This window comes from Gorilla gorilla, chromosome 23, assembly GCF_029281585.2.
Source record: "Gorilla gorilla gorilla isolate KB3781 chromosome 23, NHGRI_mGorGor1-v2.1_pri, whole genome shotgun sequence".
Classification (NCBI taxonomy): Eukaryota; Metazoa; Chordata; class Mammalia; order Primates; family Hominidae; genus Gorilla; species Gorilla gorilla.
This window is the reverse complement of record NC_086018.1, coordinates 48,187,499-48,210,732: the sequence shown is the minus strand read 5'-3', so window position 1 is coordinate 48,210,732 and position 23,234 is coordinate 48,187,499. Positions and strand designations below refer to the sequence as shown.

Below are 23,234 nucleotides of genomic sequence, written 5' to 3'. Positions count from 1 at the left end.
TGGGGGTCACTCGAGGGTTTATTTCAGGGTAGGCGGCAGTGACTGCCCTGTGGCAGGAACAGGCTGGCATATGCCAAAGTCAGGGCAGCAGCAGCTGCGTCCAACCTGGCAGCCCCACACCCACACACGACCCTGCCTGGCTGCGAGACAAGGGCAGGCCACAGGAGCCACGGAGCAGACTGTAACAGCAACGTGGCCAGGCTGAGCACATGGCCTCCCTGCTGTCAGCCACTGCAGATCAGCTGGGCTCCTGATGCTTCTCTGGTCCTGTGGATTCTGGCACCACTGGGTAGGAGGGGTCTGCCACCCCCTCGCCACAGCTGTAGACAGAGGAGAAGCGGATGGCCAGTGAGTCAGGCTCCCACAGTGGGCTGGGAGCTGCACTCTTTTCCCAATGTGGGTTTTACAAGGGGACTTAGTTTACCCTGTTAGCCTATGTGGGAAAGGTGACATGACCCCAAATGTCCAGGAAACAGTGGCTGCTGCAGCCCAGGATGAGGTGAGGACGGTGGCCGGCAGAGGGCTAAGGCTGCAGGTGGGTAAGTGGATGGGGGTGAGGGGAGCAGGGGAGGGCAGGCTAGAGCACGTTCTAGAGCCAGCCTGTCTTTGAGGAAGACAGCAGAAACGCTCACTTTTGCAGAGACTGCAGTTCAGGAGGTAAATCGCATCCCATGTAAACACCGTTTGTAATACTGTATTCCAGCAAAGCACCAAAACAGGGGTCCTGTTGGCAATAACAATTAGCCTGGTGTGAGAGCAAGTGAAGGCCCCATGTCTCCTGGTGCCTCGTACGTCTCATCCCGAGTGACCCGGACCCTCCCTCCTTAAGTGATCACAGCCCACCCAGTGCCTGAAAACTCACTCGAACGAGAACATGGGGGTTTCCCAGCACTATCAGCAAAGCTTTGGGTCTGGTGATTGCAACATTAAATCTTTTTGAGTTGGACAAGAAACCCAAAAAATATCGATCATCTTCAAATCTATCTTCATTTGACCGTACCTAAAAGCACACAGAGATGAATAAAAATGGCACTTGAAGTTTTTGGGGGGCATGAAGAGAAACTCTTGATATATAAAAACATTTAAAAATGTTAAATAGCAGAATGACCTCATTTTTGGTTCAAAAAGAAACAGGAGGCCGGGCGCGGTGGCTCACGCCTGTAATCCCAGCACTTTGGGAGGCCGAGGCGGGAGGATCACGAGGTCAGGAGATCGAGACCATCTTGGCTAACACGGTGAAACCCCGTCTCTACTAAAAATACAAAAAAAAAAAATTAGCTGGGCGTGGTGGCGGGCGCCTGTAGTCCCAGCTACTCGAGAGGCTGAGGCAGGAGAATGGCGTGAACCCGGGAGGCGGAGCTTGCAGTGAGCCGAGATCGAGCCACTGCACTCCAGCCTGGGCGACAGAGCGACGCCATCTCAAAAAAAAAAAAAAAAGAAAAAAAGAAACAGGAGGTGGGGGGAGGGGAAGAAGGGGGAGGAGGAAGGGCAGCAGAAAGGGGTGGGTCTCATTGGCACTCCATCTGCAGACAGGGAGCCCTCACGCTTGTGGCTGTCTGGATGGCGGGGTCTTAGGGGCTCTCCTGCGGGTACCTGCCCTCCCACTCTCTGCTTCTCAGCTGCCTGTTCTTCCAACTTCGTGTCCCTCCTTCTCCAAGGCATTCACCATGTCTTCCTGGGTCCCTTCTCTTTACTCTCCTGTGTCTTAGTCTTTGAGTATTGTTTTAAAAGACCTTCCCACAGCCACTGCTTACGATGGCTCCTGGACCTAGGGAGTCTCCGCCTGCAGCTGCTTCTCTGGGCTGGGAATCAGCCTCTGCCCCTTTAGATCTGAAGCCCCCAGAACCCCCAGGGCAACAAGCACCTGACTGGCCATCCCCACGGAGAACAGGGATACCTACGGTCGAAATGATGATGACCAGATACTCTTGTCCTTGAAACTCCTCTACTGATCCAACCTTTATATCCATCAGATCAACATTACGCAAAAGAATTCTGATTTTCTCCACCTTGAGAACAGATTAAAAGAAAGACTAAAGATAACACTGTACAAATCCATTTCTTTTCTTTTCCTTTTTTTTTTTTTTTGAGACAGAGTCTTACTCTGTCACCCAGGCTGGAGTGCAGTGGCGTGATCTCGGCTCACTGCAACCTCTGCCTCCCGGGTTCAAGCAATTCTCCTGCCTCAGCCTCCTGAGCAGCTGGGATTATGGGTGCCTGCCACCACGCCCGGGTAATTTTTTGTATTTTTTAGTAGAGAGAGGGTTTCACCATATTGGCCAGGCTGGTCTTGAACTCCTGACCTTGTGATCCGCCTACCTCGGCCTCCCAAAGTGCTGGGATTACAGGTGTGAGCCTGTACATGTACAAATCCATTTCTTTACATTTCTGTACATGTACAAATCCATTTCTGTACATGTACAAAATGCCACGCCCGGCATGTACAAATCCATTTCTTTACACATCACAGCATAAACCAAATATTGGCCAAGGTGCAATATTGTTTTTTAATTCTTTATTGCTTTCTTCTAATCTGAATTGATTAGAACACAAATTGCAGTTTTAGTAAACTGGGGACGGGGGACAATGCTTACTAGGAAAGCCAAGTTTCATGTGGAAAATCCTCCCTCCCCACAAGCACACATCAAGGATGGAGGAAATCCTTCAGGAGAAACGAGATGCGTGTCTGCTGCTTAGAGCTGAGGATGGCAGCTCTAAGCTGGATGTCTCAGCAGGATGGCACCTGCAAGCTGAGGTTAAGACACCAGGACACTGGCTGTGTGATGTTTGGCAACTTACTTGTCTCCATAAGCCTTCGTAATCTCTGTACCTCTGGGAGAACTAAGCACTCACCTCTCGAGTCCCCGAGGTCAGAAAAAAGGAAACATAACATCTTTGACGGGCTCTGCGGTCAGCACACACGCGGTACAGGTGATCTGTTACTGTGATGGCCTAGGGGACTCACCTTTTCTTCTGTATTTTGGGGGTTCTTTCCAAGTTCTGCTTGGTGGTGTGAACACCACAGGGACACATGCTTCACGAATGAAACCTGGTGTTTGGCATGGGAGGCACCTGTGTCCCCACCAGAGCTCCAGAGCCATTATGAACGTGTGGAGATGCTTCCTGGGACCAGCCCCTGGGGCCTGGGGATGCTAACTCTCCTATAATCACATCACAGAGTCATACGAAATGAGAAGCGTCCCATTCAAACATACCCAAAGTGCCCCCTTTGAGAAACACTGGGTTAGAGCTGGGGGTTGGCAAATGTTTTCCCAAAGGGCCAAATATCAAGGGACATATAAATGTAACCATTTAGAAATGTAAAAACTGTTCGAGGCTCCGGCCGTAGAAAAGCTGGCAGCTGCCTGGAACTGGCCCATGGATGGCAGTTGGGTGACCTCTCATGTTGAACGACATTCAAGTGCGGTCCTGCTCCTTTAAAAACCTGCTGCTGCTCACAAGGAGCTTGTTCCTGCCTCTGTGGAGCTGCAGGAGCCAAGGAGCAGGGCTGCGGGGACCTCACAGAACCAGGCGTGCCTGGGCAGGGCGTACCTGCTTCCGGTAGGGCGTGATGACGCCAATGTCGCTGGCAGACACCTGACTGGAGATGCTCTGGGCCAGGAGGCAGCAGTAGCGCAGGACCTGGACGGCCTCGGCCGGGTTGAACCACGATGGGCTTTTTCCCTCCCGTGCCTCGCTGCCCTGGGTTGATGAGGAGAGAAAACCTACTTTACTTCATGAATATTCACCAGAAGGCTACAATCCAGGAGCTGAAGTCGGTGCTGGGAATACACACTGAATATGACAGAATAAATCCCTGCTCTCGTGCAGAACTTACATGTGAGCAGGGCAGATGGCATATGTTAAATAATGATGAAATGGCTCACAGTCATGCTAAACGCTACAGAGGAGGACGGGTCACACGAGTCCGCCACTCAGGTCTGAGCCCTGGAGTGGAGGGCTGGCTGGTATTTCTCATCTTTTTTTTTTTTTTTTTTTTTTTGATATTAGACCTTTGATACAGCTACTTCTCATCTTGAAAATACTCTTCCTTAGAAAACATTAATGAGATATACTGACATAAAAGACAGACACATAGATCAACAGGGTAGAACGGAGAACTTAGAAATAAACCCTCGCATATACGGCCAGATGACTTCTGACAAGGGTGCCAGGACAGTTTTTCAACCAACGCTGCTGGAAAAACTAGAGAGCCACATGGGAAGGATGAAGACGGACCCTCACCTGACACCACCTGGAAATGGAAACTCAAGGTGGATCGAAGATTTAAACCCAAGACCTAAATCCATAAAATTCTTGGAGGAAAACAGGGAAAAAGCCCCATGACATTGGGTTTGGCAATGATTTCTTGGATACGACACCAAAGCCACTGGCAATAACTAAAAGGGATATGCTGGACTACATCCAAATGGAAAATGTCTGGGCATCAATGGACGCAATCAACAACGTGAAAAGATAGTCTGCGGAGGGGGAGAAAACCTTTGCAAATAGTATATAAGAAGTTAATATCCAAAACTACGAGGAAGTCTTAAATTCACTGACAAAAAGCGACCCAATTAAATATGGGCAAAGGACCTGAATTCTCCAAAGGAGACATACAAATGGCCAACAGGTACATGAAAAGCTGCTCAATGTCACAAATCATTAGGGAAATGCAAATCAAAACTACAGTGAGCTACACCTCACTCCCACTAAGATGGCTACTATAAAACAACCCAGAAAATAAGTGGTGGTGAGGATGTGGGGAAACTGGAACCCTGCGGCACTGTTGGTGGGGTGTGGAATGCTGCAGTTACTGTGGAAAGCAAGATGATGGTTTCTCAAAAAATTAAGACTAGAATTACCAACAATTCCACTTCCGGGTATGTACCCATGACGACTGAAAGCAGGGTCTCAAATAGATATTTGTACACCCGTTGTAGCAGCACTACTTACAACAGTCAAACGTCTGCGGCCCATGTGTCCACTGATAGATGAACTGATACGCCAAGTATGGTGTACACACACAATATAATGTTACTCAGCCCCCAAAAGGGAGGAAATTCTGACACACACCACAACATGGATGAACCTTGAGGACATGATGCTCAGTGCAATAAGCCGGTCACAGAAGGACAAACACTCCATGATTAATTCCACTTGTATGAAGTACCTAGAACAGCTGAAGTCATACAGTCAGAAACTAGAATGGTGGCTGCTAGGCACTGCAGGGAAGAAAGTTACTGTTTCATGGGTATAGAATTTTAATACTGCAAGATAAAAGTTCTGGAGACTGCAAAACAATGTGAATATACTTAACACTACTAAACTTTACACTTAAAAACGGAGTCCAGGCGCGGTGGCTCACGCCTGTAATCCCAGCACTTTGGGAGGCCGAGGTGGGCAGATCACTTGAGGTCAAGAGTTCGAGACCAGCCTGGCCAACATGGTGAAACCCCGTCTCTACTAAAAATACAAAAATTAGCCGGGCGTGGTGGGGCATGCCTGTAGTCCCAGCTGCTTGGGAGGCTGAGGCATGAGAACTGCTTGAACATGGGAGGCGGAAGTTGCAGTGAGCCAAGATTGCACCACTGCACTCCAGCCAGGGTGACAGAACAAAACCCTGTCTCAAAACAAAACAGATAAACAAAAACCCCAAAAAGTCACCGCCAGATAAAGCAGTAAAAATACAAAAATTAGTTGGACGTGGTGGCAGGCGCCTGTAGTCCCAGCTACTTGGGAGGCTGAGGCACGAGAATCGCTTGAACCTGGAAGGCGGAAGTTGCAGTGAGCCGAGATTGGCGCCATTGCACCCCAGCTGGGGTGAAAGAGCAAAACTCTGTCTCAAAAAAAAAAAAACCCACAAAACAAACCCCAAAAAAGTGACCAGATAAAGCAGTAAGAATTAATTTTGCTGTTGTTGTTAAACCATTAACTTACTCATTTATTGTAAATAATAAATGACTGAAGAAACTTAAAAGATTAATGGGATGGAAACTTATAGCAGAAACTTCTAAACTGAGAAACAATTCAATGAATAGCAACCAATCAACTAGAAAAAATCAGGAAATAAAATGACTAAGAAAGATAAAGAAGAAATCATGTGAAATCACTATAGACTGGGCTGATTTATGTCACTAAAAGCAAACTGACTCCCAAAATGGATTAAATATAAAAACCTAGCTGCTCCTAAGAAATACAACAATAAAAAATGAAGAGGGCAAAGACATACCAGGTAAAAAGAAAAAAGTGGCAATGTTAATATTACGAGGTGGAATTTAAGACTAATACACATGACAGTATGGAAGGATATTACATAATGAGGAAGATAAAGCAGTGATAAATTACATGCATGAAACACAGCAGTTAAAATTCGTAAGACAAGAACGATCAGAAACCCAAGTATAATTTGATGAGGAGCACAACGAGAACGAGAGGCTTCATGACTCTTCTCCGCCACGGCCTACCAGGTGGACAGATCCTAGGCCAGGACACAGAGCTGCTGAGTGACAGCCTCCATGCATTTATTTATATTTATTTATATAGTTTTTAGAGTCAGGGCCTCACTCTGTCGCCTGGGCTGGGGTACAGTGGTGCAATCATAGCTCACTGCAGCCTCAATCTCCTGGGCTCAAGCAATCCTTCTGCCTCAGCCTCCCAAGTAGCCGGGACCAAAGGCACATGCCACCATGCTCAGCTAATTAAAAAAAAAAAATTTTTTTTTTAAGAGATGGGAGTTTCACTATGTTGCCCAGGCTAATCTTGAACTCCTAGGCTCAAGCAATCCTCCTGCCTCAGCCTCCCAAAGTGCTGGGGTTACAGGTGAGCCCCTGTGCCTGGCCACTAATGTGTTTTCCTGATACCCAGGAAAGCTTCTGAGGATGGGCAGAGCTAGCAGGACAGATGGCGGGAGACCACTGCTGGGGAGGGACCCGCCTCAGAGTGCACCATGTCTTGAGGTGTCCAGCTCACTGCAGATTCTCCTCAGGACCCCTTCCTTTCCAAATGTGAGAACCTCACAGCCGCCATACACATATCCCATCCCACCACTTTGGACAGATCACAGACAGATTTTCTCCCTCAGGAACTTACGAAGAGCAACTGGGGCCACTGCTGGGTAGGGCATGGAATGCAGAGGCCCCAAGGCAGCCAAATGGTGTAACCTGGACCCCTGTCCTCCGGGGCCCGTGGCATGGAAGGGGCACTGGCACCAGGGTTCCCCGTGTGGCCCGGGTGCAGCCCTCACTGCAGATACCTTGAATGCCCCTTCTTCTGGGGCAGGGGGTTAATGCAAAACTTGATTTCTGCTCTAACTAAACTCCTAATACAAACTATCTCATTTTAGTGAATGCTTGTAAGTTTGCTTGGTCACTCAGCATCTAACTCTGTCCCTCTGCGAGGCCTTGGAGAGGGGGTGGTGGCCCGTCACTCCTCAGGCCCCAGGCGCATGGCTCGGGCTCGCAGCTGCTGCCTTCCCTGCCGGGCTCTCTCCTGACAGTTCCAACCCTCGAGGGAAGCACCAGGAGGGAGGCGGTGGTGGCCTCTGGGAGCTTCCTGTGGCCCTGAGGTGTCCCCAGCCACACGGCCCTGTGAGCTTCCCCAGGCCCTCCAGAGCTCACTGGGCAGCTTCGCTTCTCTTGGAGCCCAGTGCTTGTCTGCTGTGACCACCTGAGAGTGGTGCCCGTGATGCCTCCTTGGTGCCAGGCACAACTCATCTGGCAGGAGAAGTCAGCATCCATCTTGGGGGGCACAAGCCCCCGATGGCTTTTCACTCTCTGGAGACCAGCAGAACATCTGCCCCGCCACAGGCAGGTGACAGAGCCTCACCTGGGAGGAAGGACCTCCTGCCATACTGTCCTTACCCGACACGGTCACCTACGGATTCAAGACACAACTCACCCGCACACCATGGAAGATGAGAGGGAAGCCTTTCTTAGGCAACTTCTCCCAGCCCAGCAAGGAGGTCACCACTGTGGGGTCCGCACAGACCTCGAGTTCCCTGTGGTAGAACAGCCGTGAGGGCAGCGTCAGCAGGGCCTCGTGGGACCGGTAGTTCTTCACCAGCTTTGTGACCTGCGAGGAGATGGTGATGGGTCACAAGGGGAAGGTGGTACCCGGCACAGTTTCTGTCGAAGGAAAAGCGGCTCTGCACAGCAAACGTGAGGCCTGCCTGACTTCCAAGCCTGACTCTGCTCCTGCGCCCCTGTGTGTCGCCTGCCCCCAGACCAAGCCCTTGGATGGTGGTCAAGCCAAGGGTCCATCTGAATAGAAAATGGAAACATCAGGAAGAAAAGGGTGTGACGGCTGCCCTCTGTTCCTCTCCTGGGACTGGGTGCCACTGAGGGGCCTCTTAAAAGGCTCCTGCCACCTGGAACCCAGCAGCCGGGTGGAAGGCAGGTGGATGCCTCCCTCGTGTGCTGAGAGCTTCACCCTGGAAACAGCATCTTGCTGGCCCACACAGCCCTGCCTCCGCTTGGCCACAGGGAAGGAAGAGCTCCTGGGCCCCTGGACCAGGAGAGCATAGACATTGTGACTCTGGGGGCATGGCCAGCCCTGGGCGGGCCTGGCTGTGACCTCACTGATGCGGCTGAGGGTGACTGTGATATCACCAGTGCATGGGACACCTTTACTGTCTGCCTCCAACTTGCTCGGGAAGCTCACTCAGGGCAGGTGCTCTTCCCCTGGTGCTGGTGTAAGCAGCCAGAGAGGGTCTCCAGCAACTACAGGAGTTCAACCAGTCAGAGCAATGCTCAGTCTTGACCCTGCTCATCACGTGACCCATGTGTTGGCATGAGGACTCGCTGCGTCTGTGCCGCGGGGAGCCGTCCTCTCTATGCAATGCTGCACCCTCTGCCCTCCTGTCACTGACTGTCCCTCGGGGAGACACTGCTGGGGAGAACAAGCCTAGGGCTCTCCCTCCTTGGGATGAGTTAACAAAGCCCCTGTTGGTGAAAACCTGTGTTCCTGCAGTGCTGTCTGTTACTCGCCAGATGACACTGGCACGAGAACGCCATGATTGGCCCCGTGAGTCCTCCCGACTCTGTCAAGCCTAACTAGAATGTGTCCAGCCTCCAACGTGCTACTCCAAACTCCAAATGTGATCTAGAGTCACGGCACCTCTGCCTTAGCTGGACATGGGCAGCTGCTGGGGAAGAGAAAGGAAGCATGCAGCCTCCTGGGGTCACTGTGGCAGCCGCTCTGGTTGGAGGGTGCAGGACACTGCCCAGGCCCCACACAGGACAAGGCCTTCACCTCCCGTGCGGCAGGGTCTTTCTGTACCTGTGGCCCTGTGCTGCATGCACCTGCCCTGAAGGCTGTGTGGTGGGGACGGCAGTGTGCTGGTCTCTCCTGCTGCGGCCACGTCACCTGCACCCACACCTCCAGCAAAGCAGCTAGCGGGTGCAGGTGCACAGCAGCACTGGAGGATGAGGCGAACCTCCGGGGGACAGCAGAGCTCTCAGGCGCCCTCTGGGCCCAGCAGCTGCTCACGGCCGGCCATCTTCCTGGGGGCAGTTTCATGGCCTCCTGGCACAGCCGGTACCTGTCTTGCGGGTAGTCCCTCGTGAGACCTTCCTTGGCCTGAAGACCCCCACCTGCTCCCCACCCTTGACAACCAAGAATGGGGTCCAGTCCTTTTCCCTGAAAGTCTGCCCATGGTAACTGCCGCTCATTTTCTATTGATGTTAATACTGGCAATGGGAATCAGATGGAGACTGTTCTTCTGTGGGCTACAGGGGCTTACAAACTGAGGCTACTTGGTTTACTGTTTAATGATGGGCCCTGGAAGCCCAAGCTCAGAGTGCTGGGGGCTCCAAAGATGCAAATCCCAAAGCCCATCCCTCAGAATTTGGGACAAGGTTGGCTGAGAGCCCAGACCTGCACTTCAGTGGGACCTTGGGGTCAGAGACCACTGAGGAGACACTGCCTGCAGTCACTTTAGGGCAGGCTTTTTAAGTCACAAAAGTTATATCCTGCTTTTCTTAACGTTAACAGAGTAACACAGATTTTAACTTATTTTACTGTATCTGACCCCAGAGTCTCAGCCATCAGCACCAGGCTGCAGTTTCTGCTGACGGGGGAGGTGCTGTGGTGGGTGCTCCCCTGCACTCTGCCCACGGATGGAGATGACTCAGGTGGACAGAAGAGTGAGCTGCTCGACTGCCCCGGAGCCTGTGTCTGCTTAGCTGGGGACCTGAACGCGCTGGAGTCTGTGACTCACCAACAGGGGGTTATGTGCGCCACAAGCACCGAAAGCATTTTCGTCCCTCTGGTACGCGGGTCGAGACATCAGCCGTTCCAACAAGGACACGTTCAGCCCATAGGCCATGGCGAGTCTGGACTTAATGACTGGGCCGAGCTGCATGGGGTCTCCTGCCAGCACGATCTGCACACAGAGGGCCCGTCTCAGCTCATGCAGGGAGGGTGCCGCTGCCACTCCTACGGGCTCAGGTGGTAATGGGGCTGTGCGCAGGACGGCCCCATGCTCACTCTTGCTGCAGGGGACGACGGGAGGGACTGGGAGACCAGGGGATGCTGACAGGGCTTGGAGCTGTCTCTCCCCGCTTCCCCCTGAAGTCCTGCCATCTGCCTCCCCGAAGTCCTGCCATCTGCCCGGCTTCTGCAGCCTGGTTTTCTCTCCTGCAAATCTCTCAAAGTGGTAAGAGCCCCAAGGATGCCGTCTATCTTCTGGAAGCTTCTGCATGGCTGGCCCTGGCCGCCATCCCACCTGCCCCTTGCCTCTTGCCCATGGTTGCCTTGACCTGGTCAGGCCGCCCTATGCCACTGCTCTGCCTGGACCAGTCCCTGCTCCCTCCCTAGGCGTCACCTTCATGCTCCGCCCCACAGTGCCTGGTGACTGGACAGACATCTAGGATGGGTGCCAAGGAGGACCCTGAAATGTCCAGTGCTGGACACTGGATGAGCTCGCCTGGATGAGCCACAGTGAGAGAACCAGGGAAGTTCAAGGTGACACCCACGCCACCATCAGAAGCACCCGGGGAGGAAGCAGGTGGGAGCAGAGAACAGAGGATGCACAGAGCTGGAGGCCAGGGCAGCCTGAGGGGCAAGTGGGTCAGATGCAGGAGCACTGGCCCTGTCCGCCCCTCCAGGCACTGAACAGCCGGCTCACCCAGAGCAGGGACCATATTCCTGACTTTACCGCTGTATCCCCAACACCTAGAATGGCTCTTACCTCCGTTTTACAAGTAAATGAGTCAAGACATTCACTTCTAGTCCAAAAGGAATAAAGTACAATAGAGACCCATGGCCCCCAGAACCTCGGGGTCCTTGGCATTTCCACCTGACCCCTGTACAGCTGTGACTGTTCCCGGCAGGACCGCAGCCCGCATCCCCTCAGGAGAACGGGGTGAGGAGGAAGCAGCACACACAGTAGTCGGGACTTACCTGGCCACTGATGTCCGACATCAGCCCCAGAGGAATGAGGCATTCCGGCTCACTTGCCTGCCCAGCCTCGTCCACAAACACGTGAGTGAAGTGCCCAACTCTAGAGCAAAGATGTTCTAAATGGTAATTTCTGCCGAATTGTTTTAGCAATTGATGCCTCTGACACACCGGCAAAGCCACGCTCAGCACCCCGGGGGCACAGCGGGGTTGCCCGGGGTGTGCAGGAGCTGGGGGTCTGGGTGTCACCCGGCTGGAGGGAGGACAGGCCACAGGTGTCGGGAGATGCCTGCTAAGCCACATTAGCACCCAGTGCTTTGCACGCAGTGTCTATTTCTAGAGATGTGGAGGGAAGAAGGGGTGGGAGCGATGGGCAACACACGAGCGCCTCCTGGGGGCAGCTCACATGAGAAGCGCCGCAGGTTCCTGGCCTGCTCTCCACCTGCGTCTCACTCCTGTGAGTATCAAAATGCCCAGGCTCTAGTCCTGACTTCCCCTCTCTGAGCCTCCACCTCCCACGTGTCTCTCAGGAGGCGGCTGAGGTGAGAGCAGCTGAACTGGCCGCTGTAAAGCGCTGAGAACAGGCCCGGCCATGCAGGCGGCCACAGATGGCGGCCTCTCCTGCCATCCACGCATTTCCTCCTGACTCATCCTTGTGAGCCACTCTCAGCTGGGCACTGCCTGGCCTGCATGCCAATAGGCTGAGGCCCTGGGAGCCACTTCCCAATCTGCGGCACCATTAAGAAAATGGGGTTGGCCGGGCGCAGTGGCTCACGCCTGTAATCCCAGCACTTTGGGAGGCCGAGATGGGCGGATCACGAGGTCAGGAGATCGAGACCATCCTGGCTAACACGGTGAAACCCCGTCTCTACTCAAAATACAAAAAAATTAGCCGGGCGTGGTGGCGGGCGCCTGTAGTCCCAGCTACTCAGGAAGCTGAGGCAGGAGAATGGCGTGAACCTGGGAGGCGGAGCTTGCAGTGAGCTGAGATCGCGCCACTGCACTCCAGCCTGGGCGACAGAGCGAGACTCCGTCTCAAAAAAAAAAAAAAAAAAAAAAAAAAAGAAAATGCGGTCTCTAGAATGGCTCCCCACAATTCTGGCCCCTGCTGCAAACTCAGTGAGGTTCCCAGCTACAGAGCAGCCCTCCTGGCGGGTGCCTGTCCGGCTCTTCCTTCTGACAAGGGAGGTAAGGGAGGTGCAGGAGCAGAGAGTCCACAGCGTTGCTGATGGACGGGGTGGGGATTTTGCGGGAAGGAGTCGTCAGGAGAAGCTGCGGAGCTCTTGCATGGGAAGGCTGTGGGACTGAGCGGAGAGCAGGAGCTTGCTCGGCACATGATCTGTTTCTAGAGGGCAGAGGGGCCACCCCACCTGGGGCCATGAGCTGAGGAACAGGTGCCCCGGCTTCCCTGGCTCGCCCACCCCAGCAGCTTCTGCTCTGTGGTCAGGAGGCCTCAGTGCGGAAATGTTGTTGGGGCAGAAACATGTCCTGATGCCTGAGGAAGCAGGTATGGGGCAAAGAAAGTGTCCGGAGCCACGCCAACACTCAACAGGACGCACCTTGGGCCCGCACCGTTCTCACTGCCGAGCCCACGTTTACCCTTCTCACTGCTGATTCCAGGATCTCCCCTCTCCAACCCTAGATGCTGGGCAAATCCATCACCTCTGAGCCTCAGGTGTCCCACTGTGGGGTGAGACCCTGTGGTCAGACCTGTGCGGGGGCGGGCTCCTGCTTACAGCAGTGCTGGGCCCAACATGTCCTGCATCCACTCACGGTCAGCTGACACCTTTCACTTCAGGTCTCAATGTGTAACTCTCAAGACACGGATTTCACAAGTGACACCGTGAACCCCTCCCAGTGAAAGATGTGGAAATCAGCACACTGCCATTTCCCCATCTCATGTCCCTATTTCTGTTGAAAAAAATTAACATTATGTATCTTTCCTAGAATGTAAGTATTTAGGTTTCAATTCTGTATTAATTGCAGTTATTTAATGTCACTTTTGCCAGATGACATTGCTACTTCTTTGCCCTTTTGAAGTGCCCCTCCCCACTCCAGCCGCCCCCAGTGGCCAACTAACCCTGTGGGGCCTCTGCAGCTGGGCTGCAACACCCTCCCTGCTTCTGCACAGAGCGTCTCTGAGAGAGCGGCCTGCCCTAGCGGGTCACCTCCTCCCACTACCTGAACATCAGCTCCAGGGTGCAGGGTCCATGCAGTGCCCGCTCCACCCCCAAAGAGCCCTCTGCACCCCAGTGAGGACCGGCTCTTCGGCTCTTGACCTTTGACTCATCAACACACATTAACAAAAAAAAATCCCTCTCTTGTTCAGATCCGTGCTGTCCAATCCAGTAGCCACACACGGCTCTCGGGCACCGCACAGTGGCTAGTCTGAAACCTGACACGCTCTAAGTGTAAAATACATGGTGGATTTTGAAGACTTGAACCAAAAAAAATGTAAAGTGTCTCATCAATCACGTTTTACTAATCTCATGATGAAAGGACATCATGTATGTGAGAGAGTTAAATGCGCCGATGAAACCATCCGTGACACGTTGTGATAGACATGGCTGGCTGTGCCTTTGCTCCATGTGGAGCTGACGGACCACCTCCTGTGGTCACCCTCACGACCACCGTGACGCTGGACACTGTCCAGGGCGACCTGTCTCCAGGCCGTCAGGGAGGGTGGGGCTTCCCTCAGAGGCCCTGGCTTCTCCCTCTCTCACCCTCAGCCTGTGCCCCCGACACTGTCTGGCTCTATGCACTGAGAGGGAGCTGCTTGCTGCCTCCCCGACCCCACCCCCCTGCACTGGGGTCTGAGAGTGCCTTGGTCCTCACTCAGCCTCCCTGGGCTCGAAGCTCTTCCTCCCAGCCCCCAGGGGAGGTCCTCCTATGACAGCCGGCACCCCACAATCCATCTCCTCCGCCTGTCTCCCCTGAAGAGCCCCCAGCGCCAGGGGCACAAATGGCCCCCCAGGGTCTGACCTTACAGAGCCCAGCCGTTTCCTAGGCAGCCTGCCTCCCCACACCCACTCCAAGAGACTCACTCTCCTGCTCAGAAGCCCTTCACTGGCTTCCCAGCTCACCAGAGGTCAGTCCAAAGGCCCCTCCACAGCCCGCCAGGCCCAGGCTCCAGGCCGCCCCCTCACCACCCCTTTCAGGCCGTTCCTGCTCACGAGGCTCTGGCTCTACAGTCTCCTTTGGGGAGACCTCAGTGCTCCCCCACCGCGGGGCCTCTGCATGGGCCAGTCCATCTGCCTGCCCATCCCACTGCTGGCTCCTTCGAGTCCTTGGGGTCTCAGCTTCCCCAGCTCCATTCAGGCACGGCCCTCCCCAACCAGCCTTTCTCGCCCACAGCCCTGCCTCCCTCCCTGAGCACTGAGTCTCTGGGTCATCCGCCCCTCAGACAGAAGCTAGGAGAGGACTCCGACCTCTGCCCTGGGAGGCCCCATGCCGCGCTCCATGCCCGGGGCTCACCTCACTCCTATTTGGTAAAACAGCCCTGAGCTGCTGCATGTGGTGATGATTATCCGGAAGCGTGAGGCTTTCCAGATGTCTTCTCCGTCTCTGCAATACGGTTTGACGGCGTCAATAACTATCTGGGGGCAAGGAGGCGTAGAGTTAGTTTACTCCTCCAATTATTAAGCAGAATTCCAAAAGGGAACCTTGCCCTGGTACCACTTCTTAGTTACGTCTAAGTCATGATTTAAGGTTTTTTTCTCAAAATATTTCATACTTCCTTATCAATTCAGTCCATGTTTTATCAACTCTAGAGCCACAAATATAACACATAATCCTGCAGATCCTTCCCCAAAACAACTTTGTACATTTTCTATTCAGTTTGTTTGTTTGTTTATTTAGAGAGGGAGTCTTGCTCTTGCTCTGTCGCCCAGGCTGGAGTGCAATGGTGCAATCTCGGCTCACTGCAACCTCCGCCTCCCAGGTTCAAGCGATTCTCCTGCTTCGGCCTCCCGAGTAGCTGGGATTACAGGCGCATGCCACCACGCCCAGCTATTTTCAATGTCTTTTTTAAATGCAATATTTCAGGCTGGGCACAGTGGCTAAAGCCTGTAATCTCAGCACTTTGGGAGGCAGAGGCGGGTGGATCACTTGAGATCAGGAGTTCGTGACCAGCCTGACCAACATGGTGAAACCCTGTCTCTACTAAAAATACAAAATTAGCTGGATGTGGTGGCACACACCTGTAATCCTAGGTACTTAGGAGGCTGAGGCAGGAGAATTGCTTGAACCCGGGAGGTGGAGGTTGCAGTTAGCCAAGATCACACCACTGCACTCCAGCCTGGGCAACAAGAGCAAAAACTCTGTCTCAAACAAACAAAAAAAAATAAAAGCAATACTTCGCTCTATAACCAAACCAGCAACTTAAAGGACTACTTAAAACCAAACCAGGCTGGGCACGGTGGCTCACGCCTGTAATCCCAGCACTTTGGGAGGCCAAGGCGGGCGGATCACAAGGTCAGGAGATCGAGACCATCCTGGCTAACACGGTGAAACTCCGTCTCTACTAAAAATACAAAAAATTAGCCGGGCGCAGTGGCGGGTGCCTGTAGTCCCAGCTACTTGGGAGGCTGAGGCCAGAGAATGGTGTGAACCCGGGAGGCGGAGCTTGCAGTGAGCCGAGATCATGCCACTGCACTTCAGCCTGGGCGACACAGCGAGACTCCGTCTCAAAAACAAAAACAAAAACACCAAACCAACAAAACAAAACTACTTAAAAAGTAACAAGACGTTTGGTGATTAAATAAAAGAGGAATGTGATAATTTTACAATGCTATGAATGCCCACAATAGGTGTGATAACTCACACAGAGTTAGAATGTGATGAAATAGTCAGCAATCAAGCTCCACCATTTAGCGGTGAGGGAGGGCCCATGGCAGAGCCATTTCTCAAACACATCTTTCTGTGGCACCTCTCTGCCCAGCCTCCTACCCCTGCCCTCCCCTGTCCATTTGGCATTTCCTACGTTCCAGGGAGGGGTTCTGGTGCCCCCCACTGCTTGCACCAAGGGCTCACCTCCTCAAACCTGCAGGTGGCGTTCACCCGGACCATGGCGGCCGGCCGTAGCACCTTGCTCTCGTGCAGCCGCAGACACACGAGGTCAGCAGCACTGTTGGAGGGCGCACAGACTAAAATCCGACTGTCCGGCAAGGCAAAGTGTACCTTCATCAAAGACACACAAGAGACCAAGGCTCAACATCCACACCGCAAGGTGGAAACCAGGAGTCTAACCTCAACACACACATTCGGGTGCAGGGACTCAGCTGCATGGGCTCAGATGCCAGCCCCCAACACACTGAGACCTGGGCCACGACTCTGCCTCATCACACTGCTGCCAAAGCATGGGTTAGGTGGGAAGGTTCTCCGCACTCTCTAAGATTCTAAACCACCTTTCAGGGCAGAAACAGAGTCAGATTCATCTGCACACATCTGGCGTGTGGTACAATTGTGCGCTCAATACCTGTTTGCTAATTTGAATCCTGAATGATGCTAAATGTAGATGGTCTTCGGCTTATGATGGTTTGACTTAACGCTTTTTTGACTTTATGATGGTGTGAAGACCATCCCCAGTCAGTCTGCTCCTCACCTGACAAGGGATCATGCCTTGATGAACCTGAAACAGGCTTCCCAAACCCCATTACGATGGGTTATTGGGTTGTAACCCCATCAAAAGTTAAGAAGCATCTGTAGACAATAGTTTCATAAACTTAACTTCAATTACAAATGAAGATATCTAAAACTTCTGAGGAATGGTGGCTGTAGCTACTATAAGAGTAACTTCTTTTCTGCGGCAAAATTTCATGATTCAGATAAAATAGTTTACCAGGCTAAAAATGAGTTTCCTTCTAAACCTATGAAATAAGCTTTTAAATCCCTACATATCCACAAAAACAGACTTAACATTATGAAATAACTGGTATTTCTCAAGCTCTTTCCAACTGTCCGATTCTACAATCTAAACTCACACTTCCTGAAGACACGGACGACACGTGAACAGCAGCACAGAGCCACAGCACCCGCGGCGCCACTGTCCTTACCTGTAAAACAGCCTCTATTATTGTCACTGTCTTTCCAGTCCCAGGAGGTCCAAAGAGAATATACGGGAGGGGACGGCAGTCACCACTCAGAATCCTTTTAACTGCTAACTTCTGATTTTCATTTAGCACTGGATTGAAAAACTCCACCTTTCTTGCTTTAGGGGTCTGAATTTCATCTACTGTATTCAAAGTGGAGAAAGTTTCAGTTAGATGCAAACAGCTCTCAACAGCTGTGGACACGTCCTCACCTAGGTCAGGTGTCAGCACGTCTGTGCAAAGGCTAAATCAGAGTCACAGACAGGGAGTAGATCTTCAGTGTGACCATGGGTAAGATGCGCACAGGGCATTCCTTTTAATAATCTGTTTGCATTTTTTTTTCTTTTTTGAGACAGGGTCTGGCTCTGTCACCCAGGTTGCAGTAGAGTGGCACAATCTCAGCTCACTGTAACCTCCACCTCCTGAGCTCAAGCGATCCTCCCACGTCAGCCTCCCGGGTAGCTGGGACCACAGGCTCCCACCACCACACCTGGCTAATTTTTGTATTTTTTTTTTTTTAATAGAGACAAGGTTTCGCCATGTTGTCCAGGTTGGTCTCGAACTCCTGAGCTCATATGATCTGCCCACCTTAGCTTCCCAAAAGTGTTAGGATGACAGGTGCGAGCCCTGCACTCAACCTGTCTGTGGTTTGTTAAAGAGGGTCAGGAGAACGAATGCAGCTGCTGAGAGGAAAATGACAGGCTGTCAACCGATTCTGCGGCTTTAGAGATCACGCTCAAATATTAGAGACCGGATTAAAAAATGTCCACATCTGCAAAGAGTACCTGGAAAAAACAACCCAGAATCTAAAAGTCTTCTTAAAGTATCTAAGCTAAAACACCAAGTCTCCAGTCAAGGTGGAGACAGCAGCCGCCTGTCACAGGCCACACGCCCCCTACTGTTCTTCCTTCCGCACGAGAGCCCACTCCTCAAAGTCCCCGTTTTCCAGGCGACAGTCTCAGAGTTGCTCTTCTCCTTGCCCCTCATGAGCACATACCCCAATCGCTCATCTCTGCAGTAAAGGGTGCCAGCACCGGCAGGTCCTTGTCACCAACACGCCTCTCCTCTGTTCCATGCTCAGCTTGGTCCGTCATTGTTTTCCTATTCTAGAAATTATCAGGCAGAAAAATGTTTTAAAAAAACAGCTGTGTTTACACTGGCTTGGTTGAAAGAGCAAACGTAAACATCTAGTGTTCTACTTATTATATTTATTTAACAGCTCTTTGGATGGATCACAGGTCAGACCCTTTGAAAAATAAAGAAAAAACAAACTATCAGATAAAAAACTGCTAAAAAAGTTTGTGCTTTTTTCTTTAAACTTGCTTTTAGAAATAAACTAAAATTTGTGATGAAACCAAAGCACAGGACTAAATTTTATTTTAATAATATCATCTTCCCTTGGTACCTCCTACCTGCTTTCCAGGCTGGACAGTCGGGGAACCTGCAGGCGACAGTCAAGGGTACAGCCCAGGGCTCTGGGTCTCACGGGCCTGGAGAGTGTGCAAAGTGCCAGTGCTGCCTGTTGACGTCAGGCAAGATCCTGCACCAGGCCGGGCACGGGGCTCACACCTGTCATCCCACCACTGTGGGAGGCCAAGACAGGTGGATCACTTGAGCCCAGGAGTTCAAGACTAGCCTGGGCAACATGGTGAAACCCTGTTTCTAGCAAAAATAAAAAAAAAAAAAAAAAAAAAAAATTAGCCGGGCATGGTGGTGCTCACCTGTGGTCCCAGCTACGTGGCAGGCTGAGGTGGGAGGATCACTTGAGCCCAGGAGGCGGGGCTGCAGTGAGTGGAGATTGCGCAACCAACTCCAGCCTGGGTGACAGAGACGCCCCCCAACTCATAAAAAAAAAAAAAGGCGGCACGCAGTGGCTCACGCCTATAATCCCAGCACTTTGGGAGGCTGAGGCGGGCAGATCACAAGGTCAAGAGATCGAGACCATCCTGGCCAACATGGTGAAACCCTGTCTTTACTAAAAATACAAAAATTAGCTGGCAGTGGTGCCACCAGCTACTCGGGAGGCTGAGGCAGGAGAATAGCTTGAACCCGGGAGGTGGAGGCTGCAGCGAGCCAAGATCGTGCCACTGCACTCCAGCCTGGCAACAGAGCGAGACTCTGTCTCAAAAAAAAAAAAAAAAAAAAAAAAGGATCCTACACAAGAATTGGTTTTCTGTGTGTTCCAATGTAAGTGGTATTTGTCCTGAACCAGTGGGATTTTCAATTTTTTTCATTACGATCTGTAATTCTTTGTTAAATAACTTCATTATTTTCATAGTATAGATTCTGGAATCTATAAAATCAAAAGTTCTGGGGCCAGGGGTAGTGGTTCACACCTATAATCTGAGCACTTCAGGAGGCTGAGGTGGAAGGACTGCTAGAGTCCAGGAGGTCAAAGTTGCAGTGAGCCATGATTGGGACACTACACTGCAGTTAGGAGGACAGAGGAAGACTCTGTCTCAAAAAAAAAAAAAAAAAAAAGTTTCACATTAAAAAATTTACACACATTGCTAAGTTTTAGTCTAAAACAGGCTTGTCCAACCAGCGGCCCATGGACTACATACAGCCTAGGATGGCTCTGAATGCAACCCAACACAAACTCGTAAACTTTTTAAAACACTGTAAGATTTTTCTGTGATACATATTTTTTTCAGCTCATCAGCTATCATTAGTGTTAGTGAATTTTATGTGTGGCCCAAGACAATTCTTCTTGCAATGTGGCCCAGGGAAGCCAAAAGATTGGACACCCATGGTCTAGAAGGTTATGCCTATATCCTCCTCCCACAACCATTGTGTTTTGCAGAGCGTGACTGACATACAATAAGGTGCACATATTTAAAGTGTGTGACTTGACAAGTCTGACATGTGCACATACCCATAAAACCATCAGCACAATCAAGATGACAAATAGACCTGTCAGTCCCCAGAGCCGCCTTGTGCCGCAGCCCCTCCAGTGGCACTGGCTGGCTCACATGCTCTCGAACTTCATACTTCATATAAATGCACACAGTGTGATTCACTGGAGAGCCACCCGTGTTGTTGCATGTCAACAGTTTGCTCCTTGTATTGCTGAGTCATGTTCCATTGTACGAACACAATGCAACTTGCTTATCCATTCACCTGCTCACGGACACTGGGTTGTTTCGTTTTTGGTGATTAAAAACCCAGCTGTTGTGAACTTTGTGTATGGGTCCTCACGTGGCCTTATGTCTTCATCTCTCTAGAGAGAAATGGCTGGGTTGTATGGCAGGTGCGCGTCCAGCTTCTTAAAAACACCTTTTGCACGGTGGTGTGCCACTCCCCATTCCCACAGCAGGGTACGTGCCAGCAGCCCCACGAGCTCACCAACGCGCAGATGGCCCAACTCAATTTCTGGCCATTCTAGTAGGTGTTCAGTGGTACCTCATTGTGGTTTAACTTGTGTTTCCCTAACAACTAATGATGTTGAACATCTTTCACGTGTTTATTACCATCTGTATGTATTCTCTGGTAAAGTGTTCAAGTGTTTGATCCATTATAAAAAATTGAGTTCTTAGGCAGTTTGTAGAGTACTTTATTTAATATGTTTTCCGAATACAAGTTCTTGATCAGATGTGATTTGCAAATATTTTCTCTAGTCTGTCACTTTTCATTGTCTTACCAGTGTCTTTTTTTTTTCTTTGTTTTTTTTTGAGACAGAGTTTTTCTATGTTGCCCAGGCTAGCCTGGAACTCCTGGGCTCAAGAGATCCTCCAGCCTCAGTCTCCTGGGTCACTGGGACTAAAAGTGTATGCCATTGTGCCTTACTGTCTAACAATGTCTTTTCAGCAGCAAAATATTTAATTTCACTGAAGTCCAATTTATCAATTTCTCTGTAAGTCATGCTCTTAGTGTCACATAAAAAAAATCCTTGTCCAAACAAAGGACGTGCAGATGTTCTTCTATGCTGTTTTCTAGATGCATAGTTTTAGGCTTTACATTTACGGCTATAAACCACAGAGTAAGTTAGTTTTTGTCTATGCTGTGAGATATGGATCCAGGTTCATGTTTTTGCATGTGTCCTGCATTTACAGATCATGTTAGGTAAAACAGGCAACTTGATAATATGGAATCTTCCGACCCAAGAGATACAAATAATATCTCCCTCCATTTATTTACGTCTTTTGTTGCCCATCTTTTGTCAGATGTATCCCTAATGTTTAAAACATTTAGGTGCTACTTAAAAAAAAAAAAAAATTTCAGGCCTGGCATGGTGGCTCATGCCTGTAATCCCAGCACTATGGGAGGCTGAGGTGGGCGGATCATGAGGTCAGGAGTTTGAGACCAGCCTGATCAACATGGTGAAACCTCATCTCTACTAAAAATACAAAAATTAGCAGGGTGTGGTGGCACGCACCTATAATCCCAGCTACTCAGGATGCCGAGGCAGGAGAACTGCTTGTATCTGGGAGGCGGAGGTAGCAGTGAGCCGAGATCTGCCACTGCACTCCAGCCTGGGCAACAGAGCGAGACTGTCTCAAAACAAACAAACAAAACACCAAAAAACAATTTCTGAGTGTTTACTGGAAATATATATACAACTTATTTTTCTACACTGATCTTGTATCTTGCAAAATCACTTATTAGTTCTAACAGCTTCATTTTAGATTCCATCAGATTTTTTTCTTTTCTATTTTTTTTTTTGAGACAGGGTTTCACTTCATCACTCAGGCTGGAGTGTAGTGGTACAATCACAGCTCACTGCAGCCTCAACCTCCCAGGTTCAAGGGAGCCTCCTGAATAGCTGGGACTACAGGTGTGTGCCACCATGCCCAGCTAATTTTTAAACTTTTTAAAAATAGAGACAGGGTCTTGCATGTTGCCCAGGCTGTTCTCAGTGATTTTCCCATCTCAGCCTCCCAAAGTGCTGGAATTACCGGCATGAGTCACCACACTCGGCCTCCATCAGACTTTCTACAGGATGTGGATGCCTGTTCTTTCTGCTTCATTGCCTGTGTACAATGCACAATGCTGGGCAGAAATGCTGAGTAAACATGCCCTGATCCTGATCTTACAAGCAAAGAACATTCAGTTATCACTAAGTAGGTTTTTGTAGGTAAAAGAAATTTCCTTTTATTTCTAGTTTGCTGAATTTTGATCAGGAATGGATGCTGGATTTTGTCAGATGCTTTTTCCAAGTCTACTACCATGATTATATGGTTTTTCCTTTTCAGTTTGTTAATATGGTATATTACACATTGATTTTTGGAAGTTAAGCCATTCCTGGGATGAACCCTCTTGGTCTCATATACATGTGTCATATACATAGATAAATATATGTATACATATAAAAATATGTGTATATAAAATATATATGTGTGTATATATAAAATATGTATATTTATATATATGTATATATATAAAATATATATATGTGTATATACATATGTATTTTTTGAGACAGAGTCTTGCTCTGTCGCCCAGGATGGAGCGCAGTGGCATGATCTCGGCTCACTGCAATCTCCACCTCCTGGTTTCAAGCGATTCTCCTGCCTCAGCCTCCTGAGTAGCTAGGTCTACAGGCACATGCCACCACACCCAGCTAATTTTTTTTCTGGGACGGAGTCTTGCTGTATTCTATTGCCCACGCTGGAGTGCAGTGGCGCGATCTCGGCTCACTGCAGCCTCCGCCTCTGTTCCATGTTAGATAGTTTCTATTGCTCCATCTTCAAGTTCACTAATTTTTCCTTCTGCATTGTCTAGTCTGCTGATAATTCTGTCCAATAT

At 50.5% G+C, this 23,234-nt stretch overlaps 1 protein-coding gene across 3 annotated transcripts in view; it reads right to left on the bottom strand.

Moving 5' to 3' along the window:
• Positions 1 to 23,234, bottom strand: part of MOV10L1 (Mov10 like RNA helicase 1) — a 70,726-nt gene continuing 47,492 nt past the window's right edge. For 2 of the 3 annotated variants that reach the window (XM_019018781.2, XM_063704582.1), the window contains exons 16-27: positions 18,487 to 18,595; positions 17,454 to 17,632; positions 16,432 to 16,578; positions 14,875 to 14,996; positions 11,404 to 11,503; positions 10,220 to 10,384; positions 7,900 to 8,073; positions 3,553 to 3,702; positions 1,902 to 2,009; positions 863 to 1,000; positions 633 to 724; positions 1 to 320 (exon numbers count right to left, since the gene is read on the bottom strand). In XM_019018781.2, coding sequence (XP_018874326.1) covers positions 239 to 320; positions 633 to 724; positions 863 to 1,000; positions 1,902 to 2,009; positions 3,553 to 3,702; positions 7,900 to 8,073; positions 10,220 to 10,384; positions 11,404 to 11,503; positions 14,875 to 14,996; positions 16,432 to 16,578; positions 17,454 to 17,632; positions 18,487 to 18,595 — 1,566 coding nt within the window. In that variant the 3' untranslated portion in view covers positions 1 to 238. The remainder of the gene's footprint in view (positions 321 to 632; positions 725 to 862; positions 1,001 to 1,901; positions 2,010 to 3,552; positions 3,703 to 7,899; positions 8,074 to 10,219; positions 10,385 to 11,403; positions 11,504 to 14,874; positions 14,997 to 16,431; positions 16,579 to 17,453; positions 17,633 to 18,486; positions 18,596 to 23,234) is intronic. The other variant, XM_019018782.2, reaches the window with a different exon arrangement.